This window comes from Aptenodytes patagonicus, chromosome 4 (genome assembly GCF_965638725.1).
Source record: "Aptenodytes patagonicus chromosome 4, bAptPat1.pri.cur, whole genome shotgun sequence".
Taxonomy (NCBI): Eukaryota; Metazoa; Chordata; class Aves; order Sphenisciformes; family Spheniscidae; genus Aptenodytes; species Aptenodytes patagonicus.
The window spans coordinates 30,303,287-30,331,150 of record NC_134952.1 but is presented as its reverse complement, the minus strand read 5'-3'; the positions used below and the strand labels follow the sequence as shown (position 1 = coordinate 30,331,150).

The window sequence follows — 27,864 nt, the reverse complement described above, 5'->3', positions numbered from 1 at the left end:
CAGAAATGGCTTATGAAATGCACCAAGGCTCGCTTCTGATGCAGACAATACAGCAACAACAACAACAACAAGTCCCTGGTCCTTTGATTTGAGGCATACCTTAAAGGATATAAGGATTCAGGCTAAAATGTAAAGCGGGATCAAGGAAGGAATAACAGTGTTGTGTGAGGAAAGGGGCCCTCTCTGTTTGTGGTCTGCTGAACTAATATTCTTAATTTTAACTGTATTTCATTGGCTCTTCTGTGTGAATGACGAAAGATAATCCTAGTGTGGACAAAAATACAGTCTTGACACCTGTGTGTATTTCCACTTGTAGATGGCTTGAAACACTCGTACTGTAAGCTGACCTGTGTGTGTTAAAAGTGTGTATGTTACATTCTCTTTAGACAATTCTTTTCTTCCTGTTTAACACACATTAGCTTGAAAAGAGTGGATGTTTTTGAAAATTGGTTACTAAGAAATGGAAAGCAGTAAAGTTCATTTTGTGATGTGTTCCTTAAAGAGGAAGTAATTCCAGCCTCAAACTTTTTTGAAAAAGAATCCTCCTGTCTTTCACTATGACAATTAGAAGTCTTTTATTATTAGTCTATTTAAAAAGCCACAAGTGAGGAAAGGACGCAGGTCGTCTTTAGTCTTTCTATTCTAATCAGATGACTGGAGCATCAATTTTTCTTGAAATAAAGGAATCCTCGCCTTCCTGGGTGATCATGTTCAGCTATGTCCTTAAATTTCAATGGTCGTCTCTCTCTGCTCTTCAAAGGCAGTTTTTTTTCTTGTCGCTTCTGATAAGAACAGGCTTAACCTCTCCTTCAGATAGTTGTAATACAGCAAGTCTCTTCCAAATCCAAATAAGGAATTTTTTCTTAAATCCTTTCACAATACATGCTCATCTCACATATGCTGCTTCTGGTGTTAGAAATTAGAATAATTCTTTTTAATCTGATGATATATGTTAGTTAAATGTACACTATTTTGTCTTAATCTGTATTTTTCAAGTTATCATTCATGACGTGTCTGTCTGTTCCATAGATCCGTCTTAATTTGTGATACGTGGGAAGAACTAATACATCAAGGTGCTCTTTGAGCTTTTCTGTTGCCCCCAGGTCACTGTCAGAATGCCTGAGCAGTGGAGCCTGTGTGAAGGAGCAGTACCTTTGCCTTGATGGCTGTCTTTTAAGGAAGGACTGTTCACCCAGCTTCTGAAGCTGCACAGTTAGTGTGCCATGTATTGTTTCTGGTTTTTTTTTTTTTTTTTAATTTATGGTGGCCTTGTTTACCTCTCTGCAATTTCATAAGCTTTACTGTAATAAGACTAATTTTAGTGAGCAAACCTGCATGGGTGTGCATAAGTACATAAATGTTCCATATAGGATAAAAATGGAAGCTTTCTTTTGGGTGGCTCAACAATTTGTTGGTTTAGGTTCCTTCACCTTCCCACATATTTGTTTGCTTAGTGACTTTGAGGTACTGAGAATTATTTATTCTAGCAGTGCATTTAGCAACTGTGTTTTCTTATGTGCTAATAATCCAAAATTGCTGGGTTTTAAACTTATTTTCTTTTTTCTCCCCTGCTTACTAGAAACATTTTTGGACCTTAATTTAGCACCTAACTTAGTTGGACCTCTGTTTGATCTCAACTATATTGTAGCTTTTCAAATAGGAAGCGTAAATGAGATTTCATCCAACATCTTACACTGAAAGTTAGTATTTCCTTTCCTGTGTTCAAAGCCCTGAAACTAAAACCTTGCCAAACAAACCTAAATTACATCTATTCTCTTTCCTTTCTAGAAATCATAAAAGTGCAAATTCCCTGCCTTTTGTCTTTTTTCCTTTTAGAAATGAAACATAATCACTTAAAATACTTCTACTATATGTGAACATCTATGGCATTGAAAGGAGAGCTCTGTTTTCTGTTAAATGTGAATGACATTTTACGAATGTTTATGTACTAAAGCTACAATACTGGGGTTCCCATAGGCTCACATGGAGCTCTACTGGGAGCACCCTCTGCTGCATCTGATGGTCTGGTTGTTGTTACGGATTTTCTTTCTTTTCTTTTTTTTTTTTTTTTTTTTTTCTTTCTCTCCTCCTTAAGACAGGAGACAATTGAATGTTAATTAAAAAAACTTGTTCAGTGGAAAGAATATCCATAAACATTCTGTGTCTGCATATGGAAAAACCTTCACTCTCTTTTAGGGTTACAAAATTTACATAAAAGTTTTGCTCTAAATTAGTAGCTGGTATTCATCTGATGTATTACGTTCCTTAAGTATCTTACTTTTCCACTGCCTTGAATTTAATATAATCATTACATGTCCCTCATAGGTAAGGAAGGCATCTTGATCTGAGCAAGAGTGAATTTGTTTTCTTTTAATACAGGTGCCAATCTTTCTGTAAGCCATAAAATGTTGACAACTTCAGCCCAGAGTACCTAGTACAACTACAGTTATTGTAAGAACTGATAGATGGGGCTGTTTTCTTTTTAAACCAAATTACATAGTTCTGGCAGCAACATTTATTCTTTCTCGTTATGTTCAGATTATGAAGTGGAAATGCATTCAAGTTATTAAGTAAAAAGAAGGGGCAAAGACATCTATGTTTTGCAGAAGAATGGGAGTGCTGTTGTTTTACAATGAAGTCTTTCATTTAGGATTTAAAGAGGAAAACTAGTACTATTTTAAAATCTAAGCTTATATATTTCCACTGGAAAAATCTTGTAATGCTTTAGAGATTATTATTTCTGTTTTTGAGATAGAAGAGATGAGAAGGGAGAAGTTTTAAAGTTATTGTCCCAACATATCTGTGGGCAAACATACATGATATGTAACTTGTTTCTGATAATATTCTGTTAAGAAAATAGATACATTAGTTTTAACTAACTATATCCTCTAGCTAAGAGTAACTTTCTGAAGTCCCACAGATAGCATCTCTGTGTGAGAAATAATTTATCTTCAGCAACTTGATTTAGCTACCCTTGTTGCTGAACAAAGATGTAACTTAAGAAAATGACGTTCTTATTTCTTTTATGACTAATTTTAATATTAACCTATGAATTGTGATCTTTAGTTGTACATGCTTCTTTGGCACTGTGGTTTTGTTACAAGAAAGAGATCAGACTGAAATTTTATATCTGAGGACTATATTATATGGGATTTAAAAATACATTGCTCCTCAGCTAACGTAAATCTTGTGATACAAATATATTTCACTATAACTATTATATATACTGTTTCAGAGTTTTAGTAGTAAGGTCTGTGTAACAGAGCACAGAGGATGTATGCCTAAACTAGTAGAGACTTGAGCATGTCAGTCCATGCAAATGGACTTGTGAATTTACCCACTCAGTTTTTTTTACTAGGTTGAATATTAATTTCTACTTTCTGTTTTGCAGTGTAGATAAACTTTCTGTGACCATGTTTCAAAAAAACTTTGCAGGGGAAGAACTAAAATAGATTAGAGTGGATGAATGCTATGTAAACCAAGGCAGACCCTATATTTAATCTAGATGTCCAGAGGATTTTCATTGGTATTGGAAACTGAGCTTGTCCTGTGTACTGTAAACTCAGTGAGCCTGCTTTTTTTACATAATAGAAACTATGGAGAAGAGTCACAATGAAAAAAGGATAATGATAGTTTCCACACGTCAGTAACATTTTACACATGCCTTCCTTGTATAAAATTTTAAGTAGTAAACTAAGATTAGGTCAGGCTTGGTAAGGGAAGCAAGATAAACTGGTGCTGTATGCACTTTTGGGATTGGAATGAAGGTTATTTTGAACAATAAACTATAGATTCTTTCCCTGGCCGTTTGACTTTTATGCTTTTGGCATGATTTTAAAAGTTGGCCATTCAGACATGAGGAAATTCTTCTACAGGTGTACTTTCATGTAGTGCTAGAGAAAATTCTAACAGAAACAGTAACAAAGGCTGTGAAAATAGCCATCAAATAGCCAAAATATTTAAGAAATATATGTTGAACCACTTTGTTCTTAAGTAATTCTGGAGATGTATGTGTGTACTTGGCCTCTGGTTATCGCTAATTGTCTGTGTTCTGGCTTTTCTATAGGCAAACCTACGTTAATGGTTGGCAGCTGTGTTCCTTGTATTTCTGTTAAGCACTTAAAAAGCTTTCGGGAAAGCTTTTCAGCTCTCAATTCCTTAGAGATCCAGTTTCATAGCAGTGTTGCCATTGTTGGTCTGACTTACTGGTAGCTGTTCCACGGAACCCTTGTCTTTTAAATGTTGGGTTTTTTTAATGTCCTTTGCATAGAAATATCAACATCATGCTTGTCATCATTCACTTTGATCCTTTTACAAGGGAAAAGATCTGGCCACTTCTGTTGTTACTGGATTGTGTAATGACGTCTTCTCTCGGTGTTCCTACTTGCATGGGAATGGGTATGATTCAGAGTGCGTACCACTCTGGGTTTTGCTTTGAAATGCAAGTTCTTATTTGAAGAAAATCTGCTGGTGGAAGAAATTAATAGATTTGGAAGATCTCGTGTGATACGTCAGTACTTGGAACAAGCTAGAGGTTAGCGACAGGAAGCCCAGATCCTTATCCTGACTGAGGATTGTAGAAGCTGCGGGATAAGACAATACCTTGATCTTCCCAGGAACTCCTAATGAGTTCGGGAAAACATTGTATTCTTGCATGTGACTTCAAGATAAGAACAGTCATTACCTAATATATAAATGGTAAAAATTTCAGGGCTTTTCTATTAAACAGGATAATACTGCATTCAGTCAGTGAACCTAACAGTTGTGCATTATGTTCAGGTTCTGATTTGATATATTTTGCCAGTATTTTATTTCTACTTGTATTTCACTTCTACTAATGCTAAATAATTAAAGCCAAGCTCTTAAAAAAACCCCAAACATTCCAGAAATCCCCATCCTTCCAAAGAAAAAGCCCCACAACTCACTTAAAAAAACCCAACCCCCCCATACAGAGCAAATACAGCTTAAGTGGCTGAAAGGAAATTGAAACTTTACCAAAAGCTGACAGTTGTCTGCTACTTTCCTTTCATTTCTCAGGAAACAGAAAGCTAGACTTTCTTTCAGAAAAAACATGGGGACAACTGAAAGTATTTGCATGTTGCCATTAAAAAACAAACAATAAAGCCAAACTATAGAAAGATTAAATGGCTTAGGCTTAAAGTATTTTTTTATGCAAAATAATAGCTACAACAAGTTTACACTGATACAGAGATAGTTTATTGCAAAATTGTACATTGCTTTGTCCCTGCTTCTACTGGTCCTTAAGTTTTTTGCTGTGAAATTACATTAATTGAACTGGACCAAGGAAACCATTAATGCTAAGTAGCTTGGGAATTAACTGGTAAAGTATAATTTTAAATTACATGAAGGATAGCCTCTTATCTTAAATATCTCAATATTTTGAAACTTTCTGACGTGCTAAGCTAATTCCTTTAAAAATGTCAGGTTCTTACAAGTGGTTAGTCCAAACTGCCAAAAGGTGAGATGACTCCGCAATATGACAAATAAACTTTCTCTGTATGCATGCATTTTTCAAGGTTATGTTGTCTGTTCAGTTTCTGTATTTAAAGAAAAAAAAAAATATATGTGACTATGTTAAGTTATAGTTCTAAAGCAAAAAGGCTTGTCATTTTAAAAAAGTGCAGCGTATACAGAGAAAGAAACTGGATTTTTCTTCCCTACCCCTACAGTCTTTTGTGTGAAATTATGACAATGTCCTGCTAACTGGCTAACAAGTGTAACAAGTAGCTGTCCAGTACCCAGTACCTCTCACGAGTGTAATGCAGGTGCGTGAATTTATACTTACAGGCTAGACTGCAGGTTCAGTTTCTAACCCTACTGTTTTGTTCTGCTTTCAGTTATGTATCGCTGATCTTCACTTTTTTTGGGGAAGAGCAGATTGTTTTCATTGGGATAAGACAAATTCTTACAAATTAGGCTTCTATTCTGAGACTTGAGAAGGCAGAACTTCCTGTACTTGTTTATTTTCCTAAATACTTGGGTGCTGTTGTAGTTGCTGTATTTCCTTAGCAGACTCGCTCCCACTTGAAACAGTGATGTCAGGCCTAAATTAGCAAGTTGGAGAAAATAGTAATGATGCTTATTTGGTGCACACTAATGCTATGTCTAATATGGGCTCAAGGATGCAGTTAAAACCCCTGAGCTCAAGGAATATTACCACTTCTTGAAGAGCTGCAAACTGAGGTAGAGACCACTTTGCATAACCTGGACCATTCACTTTTTCAAAAGGCAGAACTTGCACCCTTTCTACACTAGTGGGTCTTTGCTGTTGAAACTGGTTTGGCAGAACCTCCAGTACCAGTGTCCCAGCAGGAGGGATAGTTTTGGGTTTTTTGTGTTGTTTTGTCCTACCAACGTGGTCATGTTGCTGAGAAGCTGGGAGAAAGCGAGGGTCCTGTGTGCCAACAGGAGATGTGCCACGCCACAGCGGTGCCACCGTAGCAGTGCCACCGAAGGGGAGAGCGTATTTCAGCGCCAGAAGGTTTGCAGTGCACGCATCCACCTTGCTGGCACAGGAACGTATCCAGCTGCCTTCTCTGCCAGCGTGGTTGTACCACTCGGCTGTTTTGCCGGCATAGTTATGGCTAAGAGCTTGGAAAGCATGTTACCACCGTGCCAACAAAGCTGCCCTGAACTGTTGACGTCTGCCAGTGTTGGAGGAGCCCGTGCAGCCTCCTCCGTGTGGCAGGGCGGTCTGTGCGGCACCGACAAACGAGTCCGGGTTAAAACCAGTCCGCTTTCGAGGTCAGCGTTACCACTGCGCCGCGCCTGGCGTGGCTGGCGGTGCGGCGGCACGGAAGCCTGCGGAGGAGAGGAGGAGGACGGCGGGGGCGGCGCGGCGCCGAGCGCGGTGGGCGCAGCCGGGCGCCGCCGCCGGCTGGGGGCGCTGCGGGGAAAGCCCGCCGCGCCTGGCAGCCCGGGCGCGGGACAGCCGGGGTGGGAGGCGCGGGGTCCCCTTCCAGAAGCTTTTTATTCCCTTATCCAAGTTGTAATCCCGTTGAGGCCAAAGGGCACCACGCCTCCTCCCGGCCTCCAAAAGCCCCAGCTGTCTTGCCAGCTTATGCCTTAGATACAAAGGAAGTCCTGTGTCCTCTCTGTGACAGCAGGTAGGACTGGGCTGGGTTTGCTCTAGCAGGGTGGGATAGTTTTAGAAACATTTGGTGTTACAAACTGAAGGTTTGTAATGCATGCTTGCTCATGAAGAGACCCATCAAATAATGCATGTTTATGGTAGGCTATAGGGCATCTAGGCTCTCTTCCAAAATTATACTTTCCAGTGTGTTGTCTGTTTCATAGTTGTCTCTTGCTATCGTTATTGGTAATTCTAAAAATTCTCTAGACATGTGAACTCTTGCATGTAGTTCCCTTGCAAGTAGTTTCCTCTTACACGGATCTTTTTCATTGATTATGTTCTGTTTTTTCAGCATTTCTCATTGTTAGGATGTTCCTGTGTCAGCAGGTTCACCTGCTTCAACAGAATTCCCGTGTAGCTGCTCTTCCTGTGCAGCTTTGCTGTTTGTGTCCTGAAAGGTCTAATCCAAACAGACAGCGCTCTGAGAAGTGCTGTTACCCTCTGATCACTCACTGGGTCTCTGTGTGGTACTTCTGCGTGTTTCATGATCCGTTCATGTTCCCTTCTGATGCGAAGGCCTGCTGATGTGGGTTCCTGTTAGTGAGGGATGCGGAGCTCGGACGTTATCTTCTTGCTGTTTATATCACTGGCTGCGGAATTGCAACAGGGGAAGCCTGAATGACCTCAGCAAGCACTTCAGTGCAAAACCGCAGTCGTCCCTTGAGTGTAACGGAAGTGGGATACACATGGAAAGACATCAAAGGACTTACTGTAATACAAGCAATAATTCTGTATAAGCTCGAGTCTCCCATTCTCTTTTTTTTTATTTAGAGGTTCCAGAATAACAAAGTTTTAAAACTTACCAAATCAGGCTTTTTGTAGCCTGTTTTGGTTTCTTTTTTTTAAAGATGAATTTGATTATAACAATTGTAAGACTTCTCATGTGTTTTCCCCTGACAGATTATCTGTAAAGCTTGCTCAGATTGTGTAAAAACCACACTTGTACATTGTACTGTTTAAGGAAGATGGTAAGAGCAAGTGTGAGAGGAGTATATGTGAAATGACATAGGCAGAAACGTAAGCTTTCTATTTTAGCTTCATTATTTATAAAATGCTGCTTTCATAGAATGTCCTGGAGTTAACCACCATCCATCCATATACATATATATCTATAAATAAAAATATATAAATATATATAAACATATATGTATCCCCAAATACCTTCTGTAGAAAACCCCTTGATGTCCTCTTCTTAAGAGTCAAATAAAAGCCATCCTGAAGGAAAAATCAATCAAAAGCTTTTGGATACATCTGTGATATATAAGCTTTATTAGTTTATCAAGTTTAATCTTGAAATATGATCACATGTGTGGTGGGTGGTTTTTATTCCTTGTTTGTAAATCCTGTTACTTGAAAGGCTGTTATGTTTTCTCATTAAAAAAAGTATAGTTTCAACCCTTAACTCTTTTTATTCATGGCCAATTCATGTATGCTGCATGTTGTGTAGAAAGTCACACCTTATGCGTTTAACTGAAGTGATGCGCTAGATCCTTACACTTCATCTGTTGTCTCCACCCTGTGTCCACATGCGTAAAAACCTCCATAGCGTGGTTAAGAGCACTTTTGTATCTAGTTTGAACCTTTCAGAGGGTGTTTAAGTTAGGTACAACTCAAAATATCTGATTACCCCCTTCTTTGCAAACTGTGGTTTGGCAGGTTGTATTGGGTTTGCATGGCAAGGTTTTGGTAGCGGGGAGGCTACACGGGTGGCTTCTGTGAGAAGCTGCTAGAAGCTTCCCCGATGTCCAACAGAGCCAATGCCAGCCAGCTCCAAGATGGACCTGCTGCTGGCCAAGGCCAAGCCCGTCAGTGACGGTGGTAGCGCCTCTGTGATAACATATTTAAGAAGGGGGGAAAAAAAAACTGTGCAACAGCAATGGCAGCCAGGAGAGAGAAGTGAGAATTTGTGAGAAACAACTCTACAGACACCAAGGTCAGTGAAGAAGGGGAGGGGGAGGAGGTGTTCCAGGTGCCAGAGCAGAGATTCCCCTGCAGCCCGTGGTGAAGACCATGGTGAGGCAGGCTGTCCTTCCCCTACAGCCCATGGAGGTTAACAGTGGAGCAAATATCCACCTGCAGTCTGTGGAGGACCCCATGCCGGAGCAGGTGGATACATGCAAAGGAGGCTGTGACCCTGTGGAAAAGCCTGCGCTGGAGCAGGCTCCTGGCAGGACCTGTGGACCCGTGGAGAGAGAGGAGCCCATGCTGGAGCAGGTTTGCTGGCAGGACTTGTGACCCTGTGGGGGATCCACACTGGAGCAGTCTGTTCCTGAAGGACTGCACCCCGTGGAGAGGACCCGCGCTGGAGCAGTTCATGAAGAACTGCAGGCTGTGGGAAGGACTCAGGTTGGAGAAGTTTGTGGAGGACTGTCTCCTGTGGGAAGGACCCCATGCTGGAGCAGGGGAAGAGTGTGAGGAGTCCTCCCCCTGGGGAGGAAGGAGCGGCAGAGACAACTGTGTGATGAACTGACCGCAACCCCCATTCCCCATCCCCCTGTGCCGCTGGAGGGGAGGAGGTAGAGAAAAATCAGGAGTAAAGTTAAGCCTGGGAAGAAGGGAGGGGTGGGGAAGGTGTTTTAAGATTTAGTTTTATTTCTCATTATCCTACTCTCATTTCATTGGTAATAAATTAAACTAATTTCCCCAAGTAGAGTCTGGTTTTGCCCATGATGGTAATTGGTGAATGATCTCTCCCTGTTCTTATCTCAACCCATAGGCCTTTTGTTGTATTTTCTCTCCCCTGTCCAGCTGAGGAGGGGAGTGATAGAGCGGCTTGGTGGGCACCTGGCATCCAGCCAGGGTAAACCCACCATGCAGGTGGATGACTGGCAGCATTCTCAGTCTCACAGAGTGTCTGAATTTCTCTTTTGTTCCCGAATGCTAGAAACTGCAAAGTAGGTTTGTGTCAAGATTTCAAGGGTGAAAAAATAAATTCTGTAGAAAATAATGCTATTATGAATAAATGATTGCTTGAGTTTGTAATGACTCATGATTTCTTATAATCGCAAATTATCTTTGTGTTATCTTATTATTTGTTCTGAAAACACATAAAATGCTTTTCTGAAAGTATATTCTATATAACTTTTTTGTATCAGTGGAAAAAATACTGTGAATGAAATCATTATAGGGACAATTTTTTGCTTGGTCTCCCAAATCTTCACTGCAGGAAATAAAAGACACATTGTTAGAATATTATGATAAGGTCAGAATTTTGTATTCATTTACAGGGAAAAATCTGTGTAGAGTTTTGTGTTCATTTACAAGGGAAATATAGACTAACTTGAATATTTGGGGATTTTAATGCAGATTTGAATACAAAAGATATCACGTTTTCAGTCTATATAGAACTTGAAAAATGTCTTAGGTGGCAACTTTAATGAACTTGTACCAAATTTTTCAAGTGGCATTCTTAACAACATTCAGTACTTAGGAAGTGTGACAGTAGGAGTTGGTCAGTAAAGGACTGACAGCTTAATCCAGGTGAGCAGCCCCTTGTGAGCACTGAACTACTGGAACTCAGAGACCTGAAACAGGTTACTCTACCTTTCATAGATTTTTTTTTTTTTTTTTTTTTTTAAGAAGAGTTAGACACTGGTGAATTTCAGATTAAGTACCTTCTTTTAAGGAATGTATAGTAGTGTGGTATACTTCACACTTAGGTTGGATAACTGTGTTGAATGCATTCAGAAATGCCTTGGACACTGAGCTGCTTTCATAAAAATAACAGAAGTGTGCATGCTGCCGCTCAGACATTCAGAGTGAGTATTAGTGGATTTTCTCTGAGTGATGTGTACAATTTTTGGTGGCAAATGAGGTGGGAATATTAACTAGTAGTGTGTCTGTGGATCTCCAAGTCTAGTAAATAAAATAATACTTTCAATCATACAATGATACATATTCCCAAATGTAGAAAGCATTAAGGAACACTCTTCTATGCTAATGTCTTTTTTTTTTTTCCCCCTGAGCTTTCTGCTCCAAATGCAAGGCATCTTTCATAATGGCTTCTTTAAGCTAAATATAGAACAACATTTAAACTTCCCCCAAATAAAACCAAAAAAACTCAGCTAAACCAGGCATGTATGGAGAAGTAGCCCTAGGGATAAAATGGGTGTTGGGACAAAATGAGACAGGTTATTTCTGTACTTGGTGTTTTCTGGAAGGTAGCTTAAGTATTTTAAGTGGTAAATATAGCATCAGAGTCTCTGCAAAACAGAACTTAATATTTAATAAACGTTAGTATCTTCGTAGCTAGTAGTTAAAACCATGTGAGAATGCAAATGGTTTAAATTGTGGTGCTGTTAGACACTTTGTTTATAAAGCTGGTGCATAGACTTTCTGAATGATAAGTGTTATCTTTCAAATGCAGATGAACACTGTGCACTTCATGAAAATTAAGAGCTATTGAACTCTGTCAGATAGAAATTTGAAAATACACCGTGCATTTTATTAGTGCTTAAATTTGTTGCAGTGTTAAATATGGTGTCTTCTACTAGTGCAGAGTTTAGCATGCGTTGGTTAATATATAGGCTTGTTGTTTGGTTTTCTTATCAGTCCGTACAGTTAGACGTCTTTAAAATCTGCCTTGGAGCAGCTGGCAGCTGACGTGCTGGTGTTGGCACCACCCAGGTTCAACGTGACATCACTACGAGAAGTCTACCTCAGTGCTCAAGGAAGTTGATGTGGGAGCCACACTCCATAACGTGTGGCTAAACTGCTGAATTTAGTAAATGCTGAGAACACAGAGGGCATGTAAAAATGGAATTCCTGAAAAAAATTGTTCCCACTGTCATTTCTGGAGATGTAGTTCTGGATGTTGGGAGTACTGCCCGTGAAAGCTCCCCAAGGCTACTGAAGATGAGACGTGTCAGACTGTTTTCATTAGGACAGACAATAGATGAAGACGAGGAGACACATGTTTTACATCCTGTTTACAGTATGTATCCATGTCATCAACCTGGTAAAAAACCATTACTAAGCTTTTTCTTCAGATCATGATTATTTTGCTAAATGGATGGATTTGATTTGTGCTGGTTTTGGCTGGGATAGAGTTAATTTTCTTCATAGTAGCTAGTATGGGGCTATGTTTTGGATTTGTGCTGGAAATGGTGTTGATGATAGAGATATTTTCGTTCTTGCTGAGCAGTGCTTACACAGAGTCAAGCCCTTTTCTGCTTCTCACCCCACCCCACCAGCGAGCAGGCTGGGGGTGCACAAGAAGTTGGGAGGGGACACAGCCAGGACAGCTGACCCCAACTGACCAAAGGGATATTTCATACCATATCACGTCATGCTCAGCATATAAAGCTGGGGGAAGAAGAAGGAAGGGGGACACGTTCGGAGTGATGGCGTTTGTCTTCCCAAGTAACCGTTACGCGTGATGGAGCCCTGCTTTCCTGGCGATGGCTGAACACCTGCCTGCCGATGGGAAGGAGGGAATGAATTCCTTGTTTTGCTTTGCTTGCGTTGTGTGGCTTTTGCTTTACCTATTAAACTGTCTTTATCTCAACCCATGAATTTTCTCACTTTTACCCTTCCGATTCTCTTCCCCATCCCACCGGGGGGAAAGTGAGTGAGCGGCTGCGTGGTGCTTAGTTGCTGGCTGGGGTCAAACCACGACATGATTATAAAAGGCCTTTTTATGAGAGTCACTCTGATAATGGTGTCTTTAGTTTTAGAACTATTTTATCATTGACACACTATCATGCGTTAGTGACCTGTTTGAAAGCAATTTTATAGGATTTCTAATGTGTTCTTTGTCTTTTTTTTTTTTTTGCTCTGTGACTTTTTTTTTCCTTTTTCGGGTTAAGTATCCCTATTTAAGTTTTTAAATTGTAATGTAGCTATGATTAGGCACTAAGAGTTGTCTGGACAGATGTGTGCTGCACAGAGCTCTGACTGCAGCGCAGGGTTCAAGTTTTGTGTCGTCTTTTCTCTCCCTGTTTTTCAAATCCCCTAAGTTTTCAAAGGCTTTCCTTTTAAGAGTTTTTTTTCATTTGAAAAATGTTAATGCTTTCCTTTTTTAGTGTTTTGAAGATTGCAGATTTTTTTAATAAACAGAATATGTAAATTAAATTAGTCAAGTAAAAATACAGACATTGTATAGATAATTTTTAACTTAAGAGCATGGGTAAGCTTGCTTGTATAAAGATTTTTTTTTTTTCTTTTTTACTACCTGTTAGTGTCTAAATATTACAGTGTATTGTGCTAATAAAAAGAAGTAGAATGAGTTAATGTTCCTTTTTCAGACAGTTCAGCTGGGTGGCAATGGAAAATCCAGTTTTACTTTTTTTCCTTTTTGCCTTCAGCTAAAATAGTAATGTCTTGAGCCTTTATGGTCTTGGATCCTGATGGCTATCAGATGCACAGTTTTTACCCTTTGCTATGTGGGGGCTGTTTTCAGGAATTAGTGTGGCCTTGCAATTTTTTCCCTTATGTGTCTAACTGCAAAGATAGGAGATGGTGACATCCATCTTATTGGGTGCTGAACTTACATCCTTAACTATGGAATTAAGTTTGTGGTGGTGGTGGGAGAAAGGGTTTTCCCTGGAAAAACTTTTCTTAGCCTTTCTGATTGTAGTATAAACCACTTTTTTTTTTTAATGTGTCAGGTTGAGTAACGTTGGCAGTTGGGGAAAGCAGGGACAGTTCCATTTTGTTAAACAATTATTCCTGTGTATAACAAATTAGAACAGTAATGGTATGGGCTATTGAGGATTTCTTACAGTATAAGGTCTGTTAAGACTCTTATTGCCTATCTGCTTGAAAACTCTGATCAGAAGCTCATGGTGTCTGAAAAGGTGATGCTCTTTTAGCCAGGTTTGTGTCCTCATTTAACTTTGAATGCTGTAGAGCACTGAAGTTTGTAGTTGGATATCACTGTGATGTGCATAGCTTAAATATCTCCATAGGCATATCTCATCAATTCTGCTTTTATGCTGTAATTATGGTTTCTTTATAGCTCTCACTTTTAAATAATATTTTATTTCAAATGTTATAATTTCAGAACAAATAGAATTGTTTTTGTGCCAGGTTAAAAGAAAATTCTATAGGCTGAAGTTTGTAGTCAAGACAGATGCCTTCATCTAACCTTGTTCAATGTTTTGTAGATAGCTCAAGCAAATGAGGATAATAAACATAGAATACACCAGTCCTACTGTTGAAGATGAATTCTCCTTTCTTGCTCATTAAATATTTGCCAAATGGTGATTATTAGGAGTGATTTTGTGGAAATCAATAGTGCCTGACTAATATCACTTAATAGTGTGGTGTCATCATTTGTGAAATGCAGACTTATAGTCTGTTCTGGGATCATGCTTTTGCAATAGCAGATAGTAGCTGAATCCTCTTTAAATTATCTGCTTATTTCTATTTTTGTATCTTGGTAATGGAATGAACTGCTCTGCTGGAATAGAGCAAAAGAACTACTGTGTTTACCAGTTGGGTATGCTGCAGAAGGCAGGTGTCGACGAAACAGGTAATAAAACAATAGAATGACTTGAAAAAAAATTATAAACATTTAAAAAATTGTAAACATTTGCTTGCTTAATGTCAGCAGATGTGGTGTTAACGCACCACTGAATTTAATATAATGAAGCTGTTCAGGAACTCGATAGGTTTTTAAAGCTAAGGTGGTTTGTCCTGTAGAAATGTTTGAATTTGAAAGTGGGCGGGGTTCTTTTTTCTTTTTCCTTTCTGTTCCTTATTGCTGCTGGTTAGGCAACATTTTTGTATTAATGAGAATTTAGGTGAAATACAGAGTCTGACAATAATTTTAAAGTATAAAAGTATTTTAGAAGATCTTAAACAAACCAACCAAACAAAAAACCTATTCCTGGCATCCAAAGCATAAAAGTATTATTTTGATAATACCACTTAGTTGGGTTTGCATATATCTGACCTACATATTTTGTGTGAAATTCAAGGATGAGATTCTTTCTTTTTTTTTAGGATTAAAACATTAATCAGTATCGCCTTCCACAATGTTAACTCAATTAGTATATATACTTTTGTTTTATAGCCGAAAACAAGACCTTAGAAATATATGCTGTGACACATCTTTTAAAATATGTAGCTTCCATCAGACTGGTTTCAAGTGTATTTTAGAAATCTTTCATAACTGTCTTTTTAGATCTATAAGATTATTAGAACTCTAGGGAAAAAAAAAATCTCATTTGCTGAAGTATTTGCATATGATTGTATGCATCACATGTATCTATCAGATGTTAGTAAGTAGTTCTTTTAAATTTGCTGTAGCATTTAAGAGTTGACATGTTCTCAGTTTTAAAAGTGTCCTTCTCAAAAAAGCTACAATCCAAATCAAACACAAAGATGAGCTCGGAAGATCCAGAGAAAGTATTTTCATGTACCCAAAACCACATACAAATGTGTACACATACAGACACTTCTATAAACTATTTCGTATTCTCTCTTTTGCTGTTTGTAGCGTTAAAGAAGGGGAACGCCATGACTGCTCTGTGCAAACTGGCAAGTGGCAGCTGTACCTGTGGTGTGTGAAATGTGCCCTTCTGTTGCAGGTCTGTGCTTTGGTTGCGTTGTAAGGCAGGGTAGCTAATACTGTAGGACAGTCTTAATAGCCAACCGTGTAAGTCAAATCTGCAATAACCGCACAAGAGATGTTAAATTTATCAGTGATGTGAGTATTCTTATTGCTCGCAGTGTCCACATTATTTCTGGGTATGGAAAACTCGCCTTCTGCAAACATTAAACGTGCTTCCCTTCAAGTGCCTTTGCTAGGGGAGCAGAAATAAGCCAACAGAAGTGTGTTCTTTGGTGGTAAAGAAATGAGTAATAGAGTTGTAATTGCCTCAGGGGGCTAACAGCAGGGGCTGAATAGACATAAACTGCCCATGAGCACTGTGTCCCTCTAATGCCAGCAACTCTGTGGGGCATATTCAGCTCCATGTTGCATCTCTGATCAGCCTTGTACAGCAGAGGATGATGGAGGCCCAGCATCTATCTGGAATAAAAGTCAGTTTCTGTACCTGAGTTCTGAGTTTGTTAGAGAAGACTGGAGGGGCTAGCGGGCAACTAAGTACCATGGCTGCCCCCTCCCCTGCCCCCTAATCTCTGCATCTCGCTTACATTCAGAGACTGCTCTGTAATACTGTTTGGGATCCAGAATGCTATTTACATAAAAATCTCTAACCCTTTCCCCTCTTTTCTTATCACAGCAGATAGCATTGTTTTGCTTGGATAATGCCGCAGGAAATTGTTCTATGTATATTTTCCGTACGAAGTAGTAAAGAACCTTTCCTAAAGGGCCTCTGAAACCAGCTCTTGAAGCTCTTTGCAACAGAAGGTAGGGGAAGGGGATTTTGTTTACATTTTTGAGTGTGGTTTTACAAGAGCATCAGGCTGATCTAACAGTTTGCTGCCAGTGAAAAGGGCAATCTCGCTCCCAGCTGTGCAGCCTTTCCCCATCTCCTGTCGGGCGCTGGTGTGGCCTTTCCCTGAGCTGATTCATTTCACAAAGTCAGCAGAAAATGTTCTAGTATTTTTGGGGCAGTATTTTTGAGACAAATTGGCGAGGGGAATCAACTTGCTGAGAGGGCCTTTTTGGTCAGTAGTGGGGGCAGCATTACAGGTCTTAACCATCACCAAAAGTAGCAGTCACCTTCTGGATACCCTCTGTTTTTAAATATATTGATTTGTGGAAAATGAACTCTTTAATATTTTAGATAAATGGAAACACAAGCATCTCTCCAGAGTTTTATTTTAGTGCAGTGATGATATGCTTTATTATTACTGCTTATAAGCAGATACAATGACCATTGGGTAAATGTTTTTTAAGTAAGGCATTTGCTTAAGATGGAGTCAATAATGAACTGAAATAATGTCCAGCAAGTCTTTTTAAAAGTAAGCCTGAGTGCAAAAGGGGTATGCCTCTGACTTGTTCATTTAACCATTAATATGGAAAATTGACTATAGTTCTATTTAATTGTTGAAAAAAAAAAAAAGATGGTATGACTTAGTTCTAGGAGATATCTCAAATATGATTTTTGGCCCTATTTTTTTGAGATCTGATTTTTTTTAGTTGTGTTGTGTACTTGGCTGTATGCCTAATATGCTTTTACTGTAGTTGTCTCAGAGTTTCATCTGAAGAATAAGCATGCAGGAACTTACAATGAATATACTTTTTTCGTACAGTGTTTGTGTGTGTTTTCCTTTTTTCTTTTTTTTTTTTCCTTGCAAAACCTTACCTTTACCTCATCCCAAAGAGTGACAAAGTAATTGTAACTTAGTGCTTCTTTGAAGGTGGGTGTCAGTACAAATCAAAGGTAGATCTAGAAGGACCTTTTCTTCATACTTAACAGCTACTTATATGGATTTCATGAGGAGGTAATTTATTTGTTTTCCTCTGAGATATGACAAACAGAGCTTTTTTTTTTTTTAATGCTATTGTTCACTTAATAGATTACCTCTGCATCATATTTGCAGGGGGTTTTGTGCAGCTTCTGGACTTCAAGCACTTAAAAGGTTTTCTGAGGCTTAAGTATGTTAGTATAAGGTTTCATATGACAGCTGAACCAATGTAAAGGCTCAATGCTGCGAAAAGGAGATTGTACCCTTCTACCTGTATAGTTGTCTTGTATATTCATTTGTGGTGGTCCTGGTGCATGTCTGTCCTTGGTGAGACTGTTCTATTTGCTAAACCAAGAGGGACACCCCCCACCCCCCCCTTCCCTCCCAATACTAATGGATAGGCAGCAAACTAGAACACGTGAGAGAGAACCAACAGCAAATTTAAGAAGTGAATGTCAGTAATCCTGGTGTTTGGGCTTTTTTCTGTTCTTTTTGTCTTTCTGTCCTGCAGATCATAAGCTGAAAAGTCAGAAGTAATGAGAACTCCATTTTATTAAGGAAAAAAAAAATACTGGAAGTGAAATTGGACAACGTTTAGCTGCAAATATTCTTTAAAACATTATCTTCAGGCTAATTCTTTGAGATAATGCAGTTAAAACTTGGGGGGGGTGTGGGGGGGTGGGATTGTAAATAAAGCAAGTATCTCTTTATCTTTCCAATCCACAATAACTTTACACTAAGATAGTTGGGAGAGAGACAAAATAAAGCTTTTGACTTGAAGGAGAGGGGGAGAGAGGTGATAGTATGGGGATAATGAGAGAAAATTTTAACATAGCCAGAAAAACAAGCAAGTCTTCAGAAGATCCTGCAATAGCTGATTAAGGGGAACTGTGAAGTGCTAAAGTCAACAAGATGTGGAGAAACTAATTGCAAAAAGAATCATATATGCTACTGTAAAACCATTCTCTCTATGATATGCTGGTAATACAAGGACATAAAAGAATTCTTTTAAATTCTTTGTGTCTAAATTGTCCGCAGGTCTTGAAACCAGTGTTTTGAGAGGGAGAGAAGGGTTTAGCATGTTGTTCCTTTTTGATTCACACTGTAAATCTCTTGCATGTAGAATAAATTTTTAAAACATACCTGTGACACTATCTATCTGTTTTCTATAATGTCTGTCTGCAATCCAAGGTAGAGTCTGTAAGAGGCTGGACAGTGTATAAAATAAAAATCTCGGCTTATTTTTAAGGAGCCATTTTCCTTTAAGTAAAATACTGTTATCCTTTAAAACACGTTAAAATCGATCACTGGGCTAAAAAATCCAAAATAACACCGCCCTAAAGCTCAAGACAGTATTTCTAAGGTCAATATATAGTATTTACCAGCAGGGTTAAATCAGGAGTTGCATATGAAGATGCCATGCTAGTGACATCAGCAGTTCAGATTTAAGTTACAGAAAGATGATAATCTGAATGTTTTGTTAAACAGTTGTTCACTTTTCAGTTGAAAAGGAGAAGAGTCCATGTTTCAAATGCAAAAGTTTTAGTTTATAGGTGATCTAACAAGTCTTAATCTCCTCTGCGGGTGGCTTTTCCTGTTTCTAGTGAAAATGTGAGTTGTAAATGGAAGAGGCAGATATGACATTTTTTCAGTAATTCATGATACTTTTCATGGCTGTTGGCAGTTTCTGTTGGCTGCACTTGTTAGCTGTTTTATGTCTTGATTTGTAGGCTTCCACGTTTCTAGTTTCTTCTGTTTTAAGCTCTTCAATAACAGAATGATTCTTACCCTGTGAGTGCTACCTTTCTATGTGTTGCTTCTAAAAAGTATTACGTGGATCCAAACTGAGGGAAAGTAATTTCAACTATCTAATCTTAATCAGGGGCTACTTTGGAAAGGCTTTCCGTTTTCAGTAAATGGCATTCTTTGTGTTTCTCACTTAGCACTGAATAGCCTTTAGTTGCCCTTCAAGTAAGGAAATGTCATGAGTGCCGCCTTCAATTGGAAATATGTTTTCTCAATTAGTAAGTGCTGTTGAAGAATACCTGTGATTTGGGAAGTAGTGTTCGTGGCCTCAGCTGTTTTACTCAACATGCATCTTCTTGCTCTCCAGCCAAGTTCTAAAAGGTCACTGCAAGCAGAGACCCTACCAGACAGAGGGTTCTCTGCTTGTGCTTGAAGGTTTTTGGTGTTCATATTTATTTAGAAAGGAAAGATTTTGTTATGAGAAATCCAAATGCACTACCGATTTGAAGAGAGAGGTGAAACTTTCAGAGAGCCTCATCACTTTGGCAATGGTACCTTCTAAAGGGATTAAGTTCCTGTCTGCAGCAGTTCTTCATGAGACGCTCTGGATGTTCAGGACTTGGCGTACCCTCACTTTATAAACTGTGCGATACCTTTTATACAGAGATACTACATAAATAATAATAATTCTTTAGCTCATTAGTACCAACGAGGTCTGTAGTGACAAGCATCTGTGTTGGACCCTGATTGCTTGGGAGACTTTCATTGCTCGTTGAGGAGACCAGTATGGCAGTATGAGCTTTAGATACTTCAGCATCAGGATGCTGTTGCACAGTCACATTAGACACTGACCCAAAAATGTCTGGTGTCTCTTGGCATCTTTTAAGATGCACTGGGGTGACCCTTGTCTCAATTACTTCTTTGAGAAGATGACTGGCTGAAGGAAGAATGTTTTTAATTTCAAAACATTTTCTAACTTGAAAGCAGGAAAAACAGGAAGTAAAACACATAAAAGCAGCTCATAACTTGTATAAAAATACTGTATTTCTCCAGTATGTTGTTTTCTGTTGGTTAGAATTGGTTTTAAAGTATTTTTTTCTTTATTCTTTGGGGTTTCCATAAACTCTTATTTCATGGAAGGAGCAGTGTAGAACTGAGTAGTTTAATTTGCCCAGAAGTTGATGAAATTATACCATATATATTTGTAGGTAGATTGTATGTTTGGAAAGTTAACATGTTCATGTTCATTACTGAAAGAAATCAACAGTGTGCTAGTGCTCTATCAAGAAATAACATGACTGACAAATAGAGAGCAGCCAGTTCCATGAATAGAAAAAGTCTAAGCATATTCTCCATTTACCTGAACGTGTTTCTACCATCTGATTTCAGTTCTGCATTTTTCTTTAACTAGTAGGCATTGCAGTGATACTGTCCCCTTCCATTTGATCTGCTCTGCCAGGTGCAGGTGTGTGGATGGAGAGCTGCCTGCGGCATCGCAGGTGACGTGATAAGCTTCATAGCTGCTGGGTGGTCTCTCCCATTGCTGGCACAGGTGCATCTGCTGGCGGAGGCTATTTTGTAATCCACCAGCTGAGGCACTTTAGGAAACTTTGTACTGTGAACTATTTGCAGAACTTCCAGACAAATGTGGCTTTGTTGTAAAGTTTTAGCGTGTGTTAGGTGTTTGCGTTTAGCTACCTTTGGGTTTGTTACTTCTCGTTTTCTCCCTTCCTGATTTTTGTATTTCTTTTCTCGCTTTTCTTCAATGTAACAGCGTGCTTCCTGAGGATAAAGGTTCAGAAATGACACTCATATGAATTCCGTTAATTCTAACGCAAATCAATGTGTATGTATTAATTACCTTTTTTAATCTTAAAGCATTTCTATTTTGTACTCCTGCTTCAGGTTCCTACAAGAATATCTGTTGTTTCACAGAGGTGGGAAAGCTGTAAAATTCAGCACTAAAAGCAGTTGTTTAAATCCTGGTAACTAAGGCATTAAAAAAATGCACTGTAATTAAACATTTGCTAGCTTTGGCGTGAAGAAATATGCCAATTTACTTCAACTATGAAGAATGCCGTATTAATGTAATTATTTTATTTATTTGTTTATTTATTTAAGATATTGGGCGACGGAGCTCCTTACGCTCCTGCCCTGTGTAACTAAACATTGGGAATGGCAATTTCAGGAGGTGAAACCTCGAGAGAAAATTGCCTGGCCATGCCTTGCCCCTGCTTGCTTTCCTTCTCCCGCCTGTAACTACAGCTTTCAAAGTCCTTATACTGTGTGTGCAGAGCTTGCAGCTGGCAGAGTAGTTTTACATACCTACATAGGGATTTAAGCTACAGTGGAGTAAGTTGGTAGGCTTGTGCTTGTGAGGAGGTTTAGCAGAGACACCTGAAGTAGTTCCCACTTGTAACTGTGCAGTCCCGCATCCCCCTGCCTACCATTAGCACTCTGTGGCAGAGGTGGCTGAACCAGACATCTGCATTATGCGGGGCTGTAAAGTGAGTGCTTTAATGTATAAACAGAAACGGGCTGCAGGCTGCCAACGGCAGTGGCTCGGGAGCAAATGTTCAACTTTGCTTATGGCGGAGGGAGGAAGGCAGAAATTTATCTCCTGGCGCAGGGCAAGGCAAATCTGCGAGTACCTTCAGCTGCTGCTGTGAGTCTAGTGGGAGTCTGCAGCCAAGAACATTTTCTACCCAAGTACTACTGCACTCATGAGGCTTAACAGACTTGGGACTTCTGTTCTGTGCTGAGTGTACCCCTATAGCTAATTCACTTTAATTTTTTTTTTTTAAGAAGTTTTCCTGGATGAGTCCTAAACTCTTGGTGTTTTTTTTTTTCCCAATGCTTTCTATGGGGATAGAGTAGCTGATCCTCACATAATGCAAATATGATGTTTCCCATAAAAGTGGCTCAGACATCCAGCAGCTTGGGAGGAGCAACAAAAATAGAAACATAACTGATTCGTAGCAGTTATCTTAAGGCCTTGTAGGGTAACAGAGTTAAGCCTTTCTCTATTCCATCCATTTAAATGCCCAGCAACTAAGCTGGGATTTTCCGTGTAGCTCCGTAACTGTTTCCAGGTTCCATTTAAAAGGTTGGTGAAAACTGGAGTGCTGGTTCCCCAAAACCAGTACGTTGGTATATTAATGCTGAAGCACAGTAAGGAGGCTGACACGGTACAGAATCGGGCAGATCAGATCTTAGGGCAGATATTTCAAGTTGTCCGACACAGACAGAACCGTACCAATCGGGCTTTGTACCTTTAAGGTTTATTTGCAGTCATGGAAGGTCAAAATTGAGCATCTGAGAGGGAATAAATCACTGAGTTCTCTAGAATTTTAACTACAGGGATGCCTCTGAAAATCGAGAGACTTGGATTTGTCAGGCTCATGAGATATGGTTACAGCTATAGGTTCGTGTATCACCTTACCTGTCTCATTTCCTCTTGGAGAGAGGTTGGTTAAATATCATCTCAGAACTGCCTGCTGGGTTGTTTGAAATGTTTCACCTTTTTATTACTGATTCATTTCCTTGTAATCTTGTAATGTTTGCTGATCTGGAAAGCTGGATTTTCAGGAAGGGCCGGATTGAAATCTGTTAGTCTAAATCCTTACGAAGTTGGTGAAGGTCTTTGTTAAACTACCTTGAAAGCTATTTGATTTTTTCAGGATTTAATTATTCGTTCTTTAAAGTTGTGTGGGGAGTTTGGTTGGGTGGGGTTGTTTGTTTGTTTGTTTGTTTTTGAGGTAGGATTGCTGTTCAATTAAGATGTTAACTTACTGAAAAGTTAAATATTAACAGTATCCTCTTTGATCTTACTCAAAGACTATGTTCCGCAAGAAAGCTGTACATCTTCAGCGTCCTTCCAGAACTAGTTGGAAAACTCATAGTTATAATTTACTTTAAATGGGAAATATTATTTGTAGTTCTTTGCCTGAATGCATTTTCTGTCAGTCCGTATCATCCTGAAGATGAATGTAGTAGGACTGAAAACCTCAAAGAAACTGTTGGAAGCAACAGTGACTGCATGTTTTTTTACATAGCTTAAAAGAATGCCTTTAGCTGTGTTGTTTAAATGGAATATTTATGCTGGAATGATTAACGCAAACTATTTTGTAGAGGGATAAGTAGACAAATCATATTCTGTTATCTCAGCCATCCCAGTAGAAAAGAGCAAGAACTTCATTGGGGGGGTTGGGGGAGGGAGGTAGCATGATACGAATATACTCCTAGAGAAATAAAACTATTGTAGAACTGGGGAATAACACTTCAAATGGGCGGAGGGGAAGGAAGTGAGGCTAAAAATCTGTAATGTTCCCTGTGAAACATAAATGAATGACATATAAAATGTTATTTCTTCATTTGAAAGCAAACTTTAGAAAGTCAAATGTTGCTCTTTTAAGATAACTTATTCAGCAATATCTTCAGTCATGAAAATCCCCCTACCTTTTCAGCCTGTAGAGATGAAGCTGAAACAACATTGTGTGAACCACATTAAATTATTTTATGTACATTGTTCAAAATAGTTGCTAGCAATGTTTCTGGGCAGCTCCAAGAAAATGGCATGATGCTAATTAAAGAAAAGCATGTAGTGATCCTAGTAAGTATAGCAATCCTTTTAGAAATGTTTTTCTTAAATTCCAAATTCTACAAATAAAGAAAAGGAAACTTCTGTTATCTGTACTGCAGCACGATAGTGTCTGATCTCTTACATTGCTTGGGCCCTATAGCTACTTATAACACCCAGGACAACTCTTCCCTGTCGTGTGAGTGGGCTTACTGTACATGTACTGAATGTTACATCTACAAGGTATGCATTCTTGAAGTGCTGAATTGACTTTGCTTGTATAGGTCAAGTGTGCAATGAATGAACAGTACCACGAATGGACGGTCTAATACTTTCCAGAGCAGCTGGGCTTACTGCTTGTGAATCTCATGAAGTATAGATCTATTTGCAGCCTGAAGTCTGCAGACTTAGCGTCACTGAAGCGGCTCAAGCAATTTGCTTCTAGCCATCCTCTTTACTAACAGGCTTTCATATCTGAGCAAAAAGCATGTTGTGGACTGGACACTTGCATTAATCATTTTAGTAGAGTGTAAACAGCTTGCGTTTGTAGATTGAACACTTCTGCTTTACTACACCTACAGTCCTATTCTTGTCTTGTTCTTTTAAGAGCTTACTGATACCAGTGTGCTCATTCACACATACCTCACCTTGACTCTTGAGAAAGTATCAAAACATAGACTTAATAGTAGTCTGCTCCCCTTAATAGTGAAATTTATAACCGGTCCAGAATCAAAATGTATGCAAATATTGGGATCAGTGTATAAACCACATATTTACTGGAATTCTGTAATGCCCAGCCTACTAATATAAGTATGCACAAATCCCCAGTTTGACAGTTTCTTTTTGGGTTGTTTTTCTTCCGTAAATCAGCTCCAGATCAAAGTTATTGGCTTATAGTTAAATGCAAGTGCTTTCTTTTCCATCTTCTCTCTGGGTAGTAAAATAATAATCTTATGAAAGACTTCCCATATAAGTACTCCAAAGTGATAGGTATTTTTAGGCTCTTTCACAGTGGACATACTTGCTCTCAATTTTAAACACAGTGTACTTTCCAGAAGTCTGTTTCATTTTCCTCTCTGAAAATGAGGAACTTGAAAAGAATCCATCCTGTAAATGACATTTTCTTACACAGTTTTAGAAATACATGATGATGGTATCTTGTAACTCTACACAATGAATTTTATTGGGCTCTTCTCAGTGAATTAGCCTCGTCTGCGCTTGGCAAGGTTCAGAAGCTTGTAATCGGTGTTTTTTTCCTTCCTGCTTCTACTATTCTTGTTTTAATTAACAATAAAACAAAAAGTTACATTTTAAACTTTGTGGTTTATCCTGAAATCATCTGTTTATTCTAGTATCTGGTAGGTTATTTCATTAACTCAATTCAAAGGCAAAACAAAACCCAAGAAGTCCAAAATTGCAGTAGTTGTCATCTATACATCTCTGATTATAAAAGCATGTAAGCTGGGTTGTGAGGAAGAAGAAATGTTAGAAGGCTTGTGCACAGTTGTATAATAAGATAATTCTTATGACACTGATGCTTACATGATAATGCTAAGATACTGACAGGTCCATTACTCCTCTTGTTAAATGGACTTTTACTGGTACTTATTAAAAAAAAAATCATCCCAGAAACCCCATTTGGTGTATGCCATTCTTATATCTTGTAAATTAATGATGTCCATTGAATCCAGCTTCTTATGTCTGTGCATATATGTATGAAAACATACATATTATGTATATTCATGTAGTATTAAAAGAGGATTTTTCTTTTCAAAATATTTTTGTTCTTAATATTAAATATTCCTAGTCTTCAATACTTCTGCTGAAATCTTTGGAAGGAAAAGCTTATACTCTTGGTACATACAGTTCTCAAAATACTCTTAACATCCTAGAAATTCTTAATGGGCTAATATTTTCTATTGCACGAACTGCATTTAAAATTAATTGCTAGTATCCTTGAGGAAGCCCTATCGACAGTCATCAGTAGTTGACATTATGAATAATTAATAGTGCAACAAAATCTCAGATGCCATGGGGGAAAGCCATGTAACTTGCTTGGCCAAACATATCAATATCATAAATAAATGCAAATTTTTAAAAATACTTCCTAACATTCATTAACTTTTGAAACACTGCTATACAGAAATACTGGCAGCTCTTCTGTTTGTTGAAACTCTTCTTAACAGGAGTCCAGGAGGTGGAACATTGAGATTAGTATTTCTATGGGGTTTTTTTAGTATATCTCCTGGGGTTTCTGGGATGATTGGTTTTTAATAAGTTTCTGATGCTAATAACTTAAAGAATAAAAGCTGAGGGGGGAAAAAGGGCAACTACAAAGAACCCAAAGTGTATTTTGAAAAGTCATTATTTTTGAGGTGCTGGGAGAGTTGGCTCATGATTTTGGAATGCATGCTGTTAACAAGGATTCCTTTGAAGAACTCTCTGTAGCCCAGTGTTAAAGGCAGTCAGAGACCAACCATAATTAATACAGTCTTTCAAATTAGTGGTGAAATTCATCAGTCAGTTCCAAAATCTGACCTTTATATCCTACTCATAACAAAAAACAACCTCTGTTATATCTTATTTAGTAAGAGGAAAAAGGAGTGCTTGAAGTATAATTTTGAATGTATTCATAAAAGAAGTGATGAAAAAGGAGTATGAGGTAATTGGAGGTACTACATAGGCAGTATTACCTGAAACAGGCTTATGAAAGAAAGTTTGATGCAATGTCCCAAAGAGTTACTCAGTGTGGATGCATGTTCTGTATGCTATCTGGGAAGAAAAATAAAGGACTATCCAGATACACGTGGCAATTTAGTACCATATTCTAGAAAAATATTGTTGAAATTTTGCATACTTTTAATCTATGAAAACCGAGTCATCACACCAGTCTCTCTTTTAATAAAACTATTAATCTCCTGAATGGATGTCGGACAGCAGCTGTCTTGATGGTTGAATGGGCTAGTGCCGCGGCATGCTTCTCCCGCTCTTTCTCCAGTGTTGTTCTGCTGGTGTGTTAGACCTGTCGTTTAGAACTGCTTAGCTGGACATGGACTGGTCTACGTTACCTCCCTGCTAGTGATAATTATTTTGTCTTTTTGGGAGGGGGTGTGTGTGTTGATGTCCTGGTTTCGGTTAATTTAGTTAATCAGTGTACCTTGGACCCATACGATTAATTTTTGTGTTTATCTGTATGGTGTGGGTCAAGTTATAGTTTAAATAGACCTAATTAAACTACTGTTAGCAGCCAGTGTCACAGTAATCTCAGTATCCAGTTCTCTCAATTTTCTGTATTTGACCCAAGGGTAATGTTATATGTATAGTTTGGTGGCAGTTACATAAACAAGCATTATTTTCTCCTTGTCATTTCTTCCTGTCAGTATGCAGAAATCTTTCTGAAATTTTCAACTCTTAGATTTGTCCATTAAAATTTCGAGACGCTTTCACATCTGTTTTTGACCTATGTAAAGAAAACACCTCAAGCTGACAGAGGGTCACCACCTTTTGATTGTACCCAGTAACGTGAGCAGAGTGAACGAGGTTTATCTTGAACTGCTTTGCCCTGTGCTGAAATGGGCGAAGGCTATCGATGAGGTATCTTCCTTTATCCCAAAAGAATGGTGGTAAATCCAGAGCCCCATCTAAAGGCGGTGTGGGATTGTGTCCCTAGGAGGCCAGAGGCTTCATACCTACGGTGCTTTCCGTTGTGGCCTTGGAGATGATACCGAATGAAGTAAACAATCAGAAACGTCAAAATTGTGTTGTCAGGTCATGTAAAAAATAGTAAGAAAAAACCCCAAACTGCTAATGCCTGTAGGTGTCGAAGGTAAATTCCCCCGTAGTTCTCTTGCAGGCATCCACCCTGCGAACACTTCCCAGAACCTTCCTGCGCTCCACTGTGTGCGTTCTTCACGTTTGGGAGGGTTTTTTTCTTTTATTCAGCTGATCTTTTAGCGCAGAAGGCTCGTCGTGTTTTGGCGCTGTGCAAAGTAATGCTAGGCGGTTTATTTAATTCACTACAGTTTTAACGGGTCGGTTGGAAGTTTATTTAAAACTCGGTAAA

General features: G+C 38.8%; 1 protein-coding gene across 8 annotated transcripts in view; it reads left to right on the top strand.

Annotated features, from left to right (window-relative positions):
- Positions 1 to 27,864, top strand: part of FRYL (FRY like transcription coactivator) — a 178,479-nt gene that overhangs the window by 18,369 nt on the left and 132,246 nt on the right. For 6 of the 8 annotated variants that reach the window (XM_076336222.1, XM_076336219.1, XM_076336218.1 and 3 more), the window contains exon 1: positions 11,686 to 12,086. The exons of 1 other annotated variant lie outside the window; for it this stretch is intronic. In XM_076336222.1, the coding sequence (XP_076192337.1) occupies positions 11,909 to 12,086 (178 nt within the window). In that variant the 5' untranslated portion in view covers positions 11,686 to 11,908. Of the gene's footprint in view, positions 1 to 11,685; positions 12,087 to 15,554; positions 15,688 to 27,864 lie in introns of those variants that run through there. One more of the 8 variants, XM_076336220.1, reaches the window with a different exon arrangement.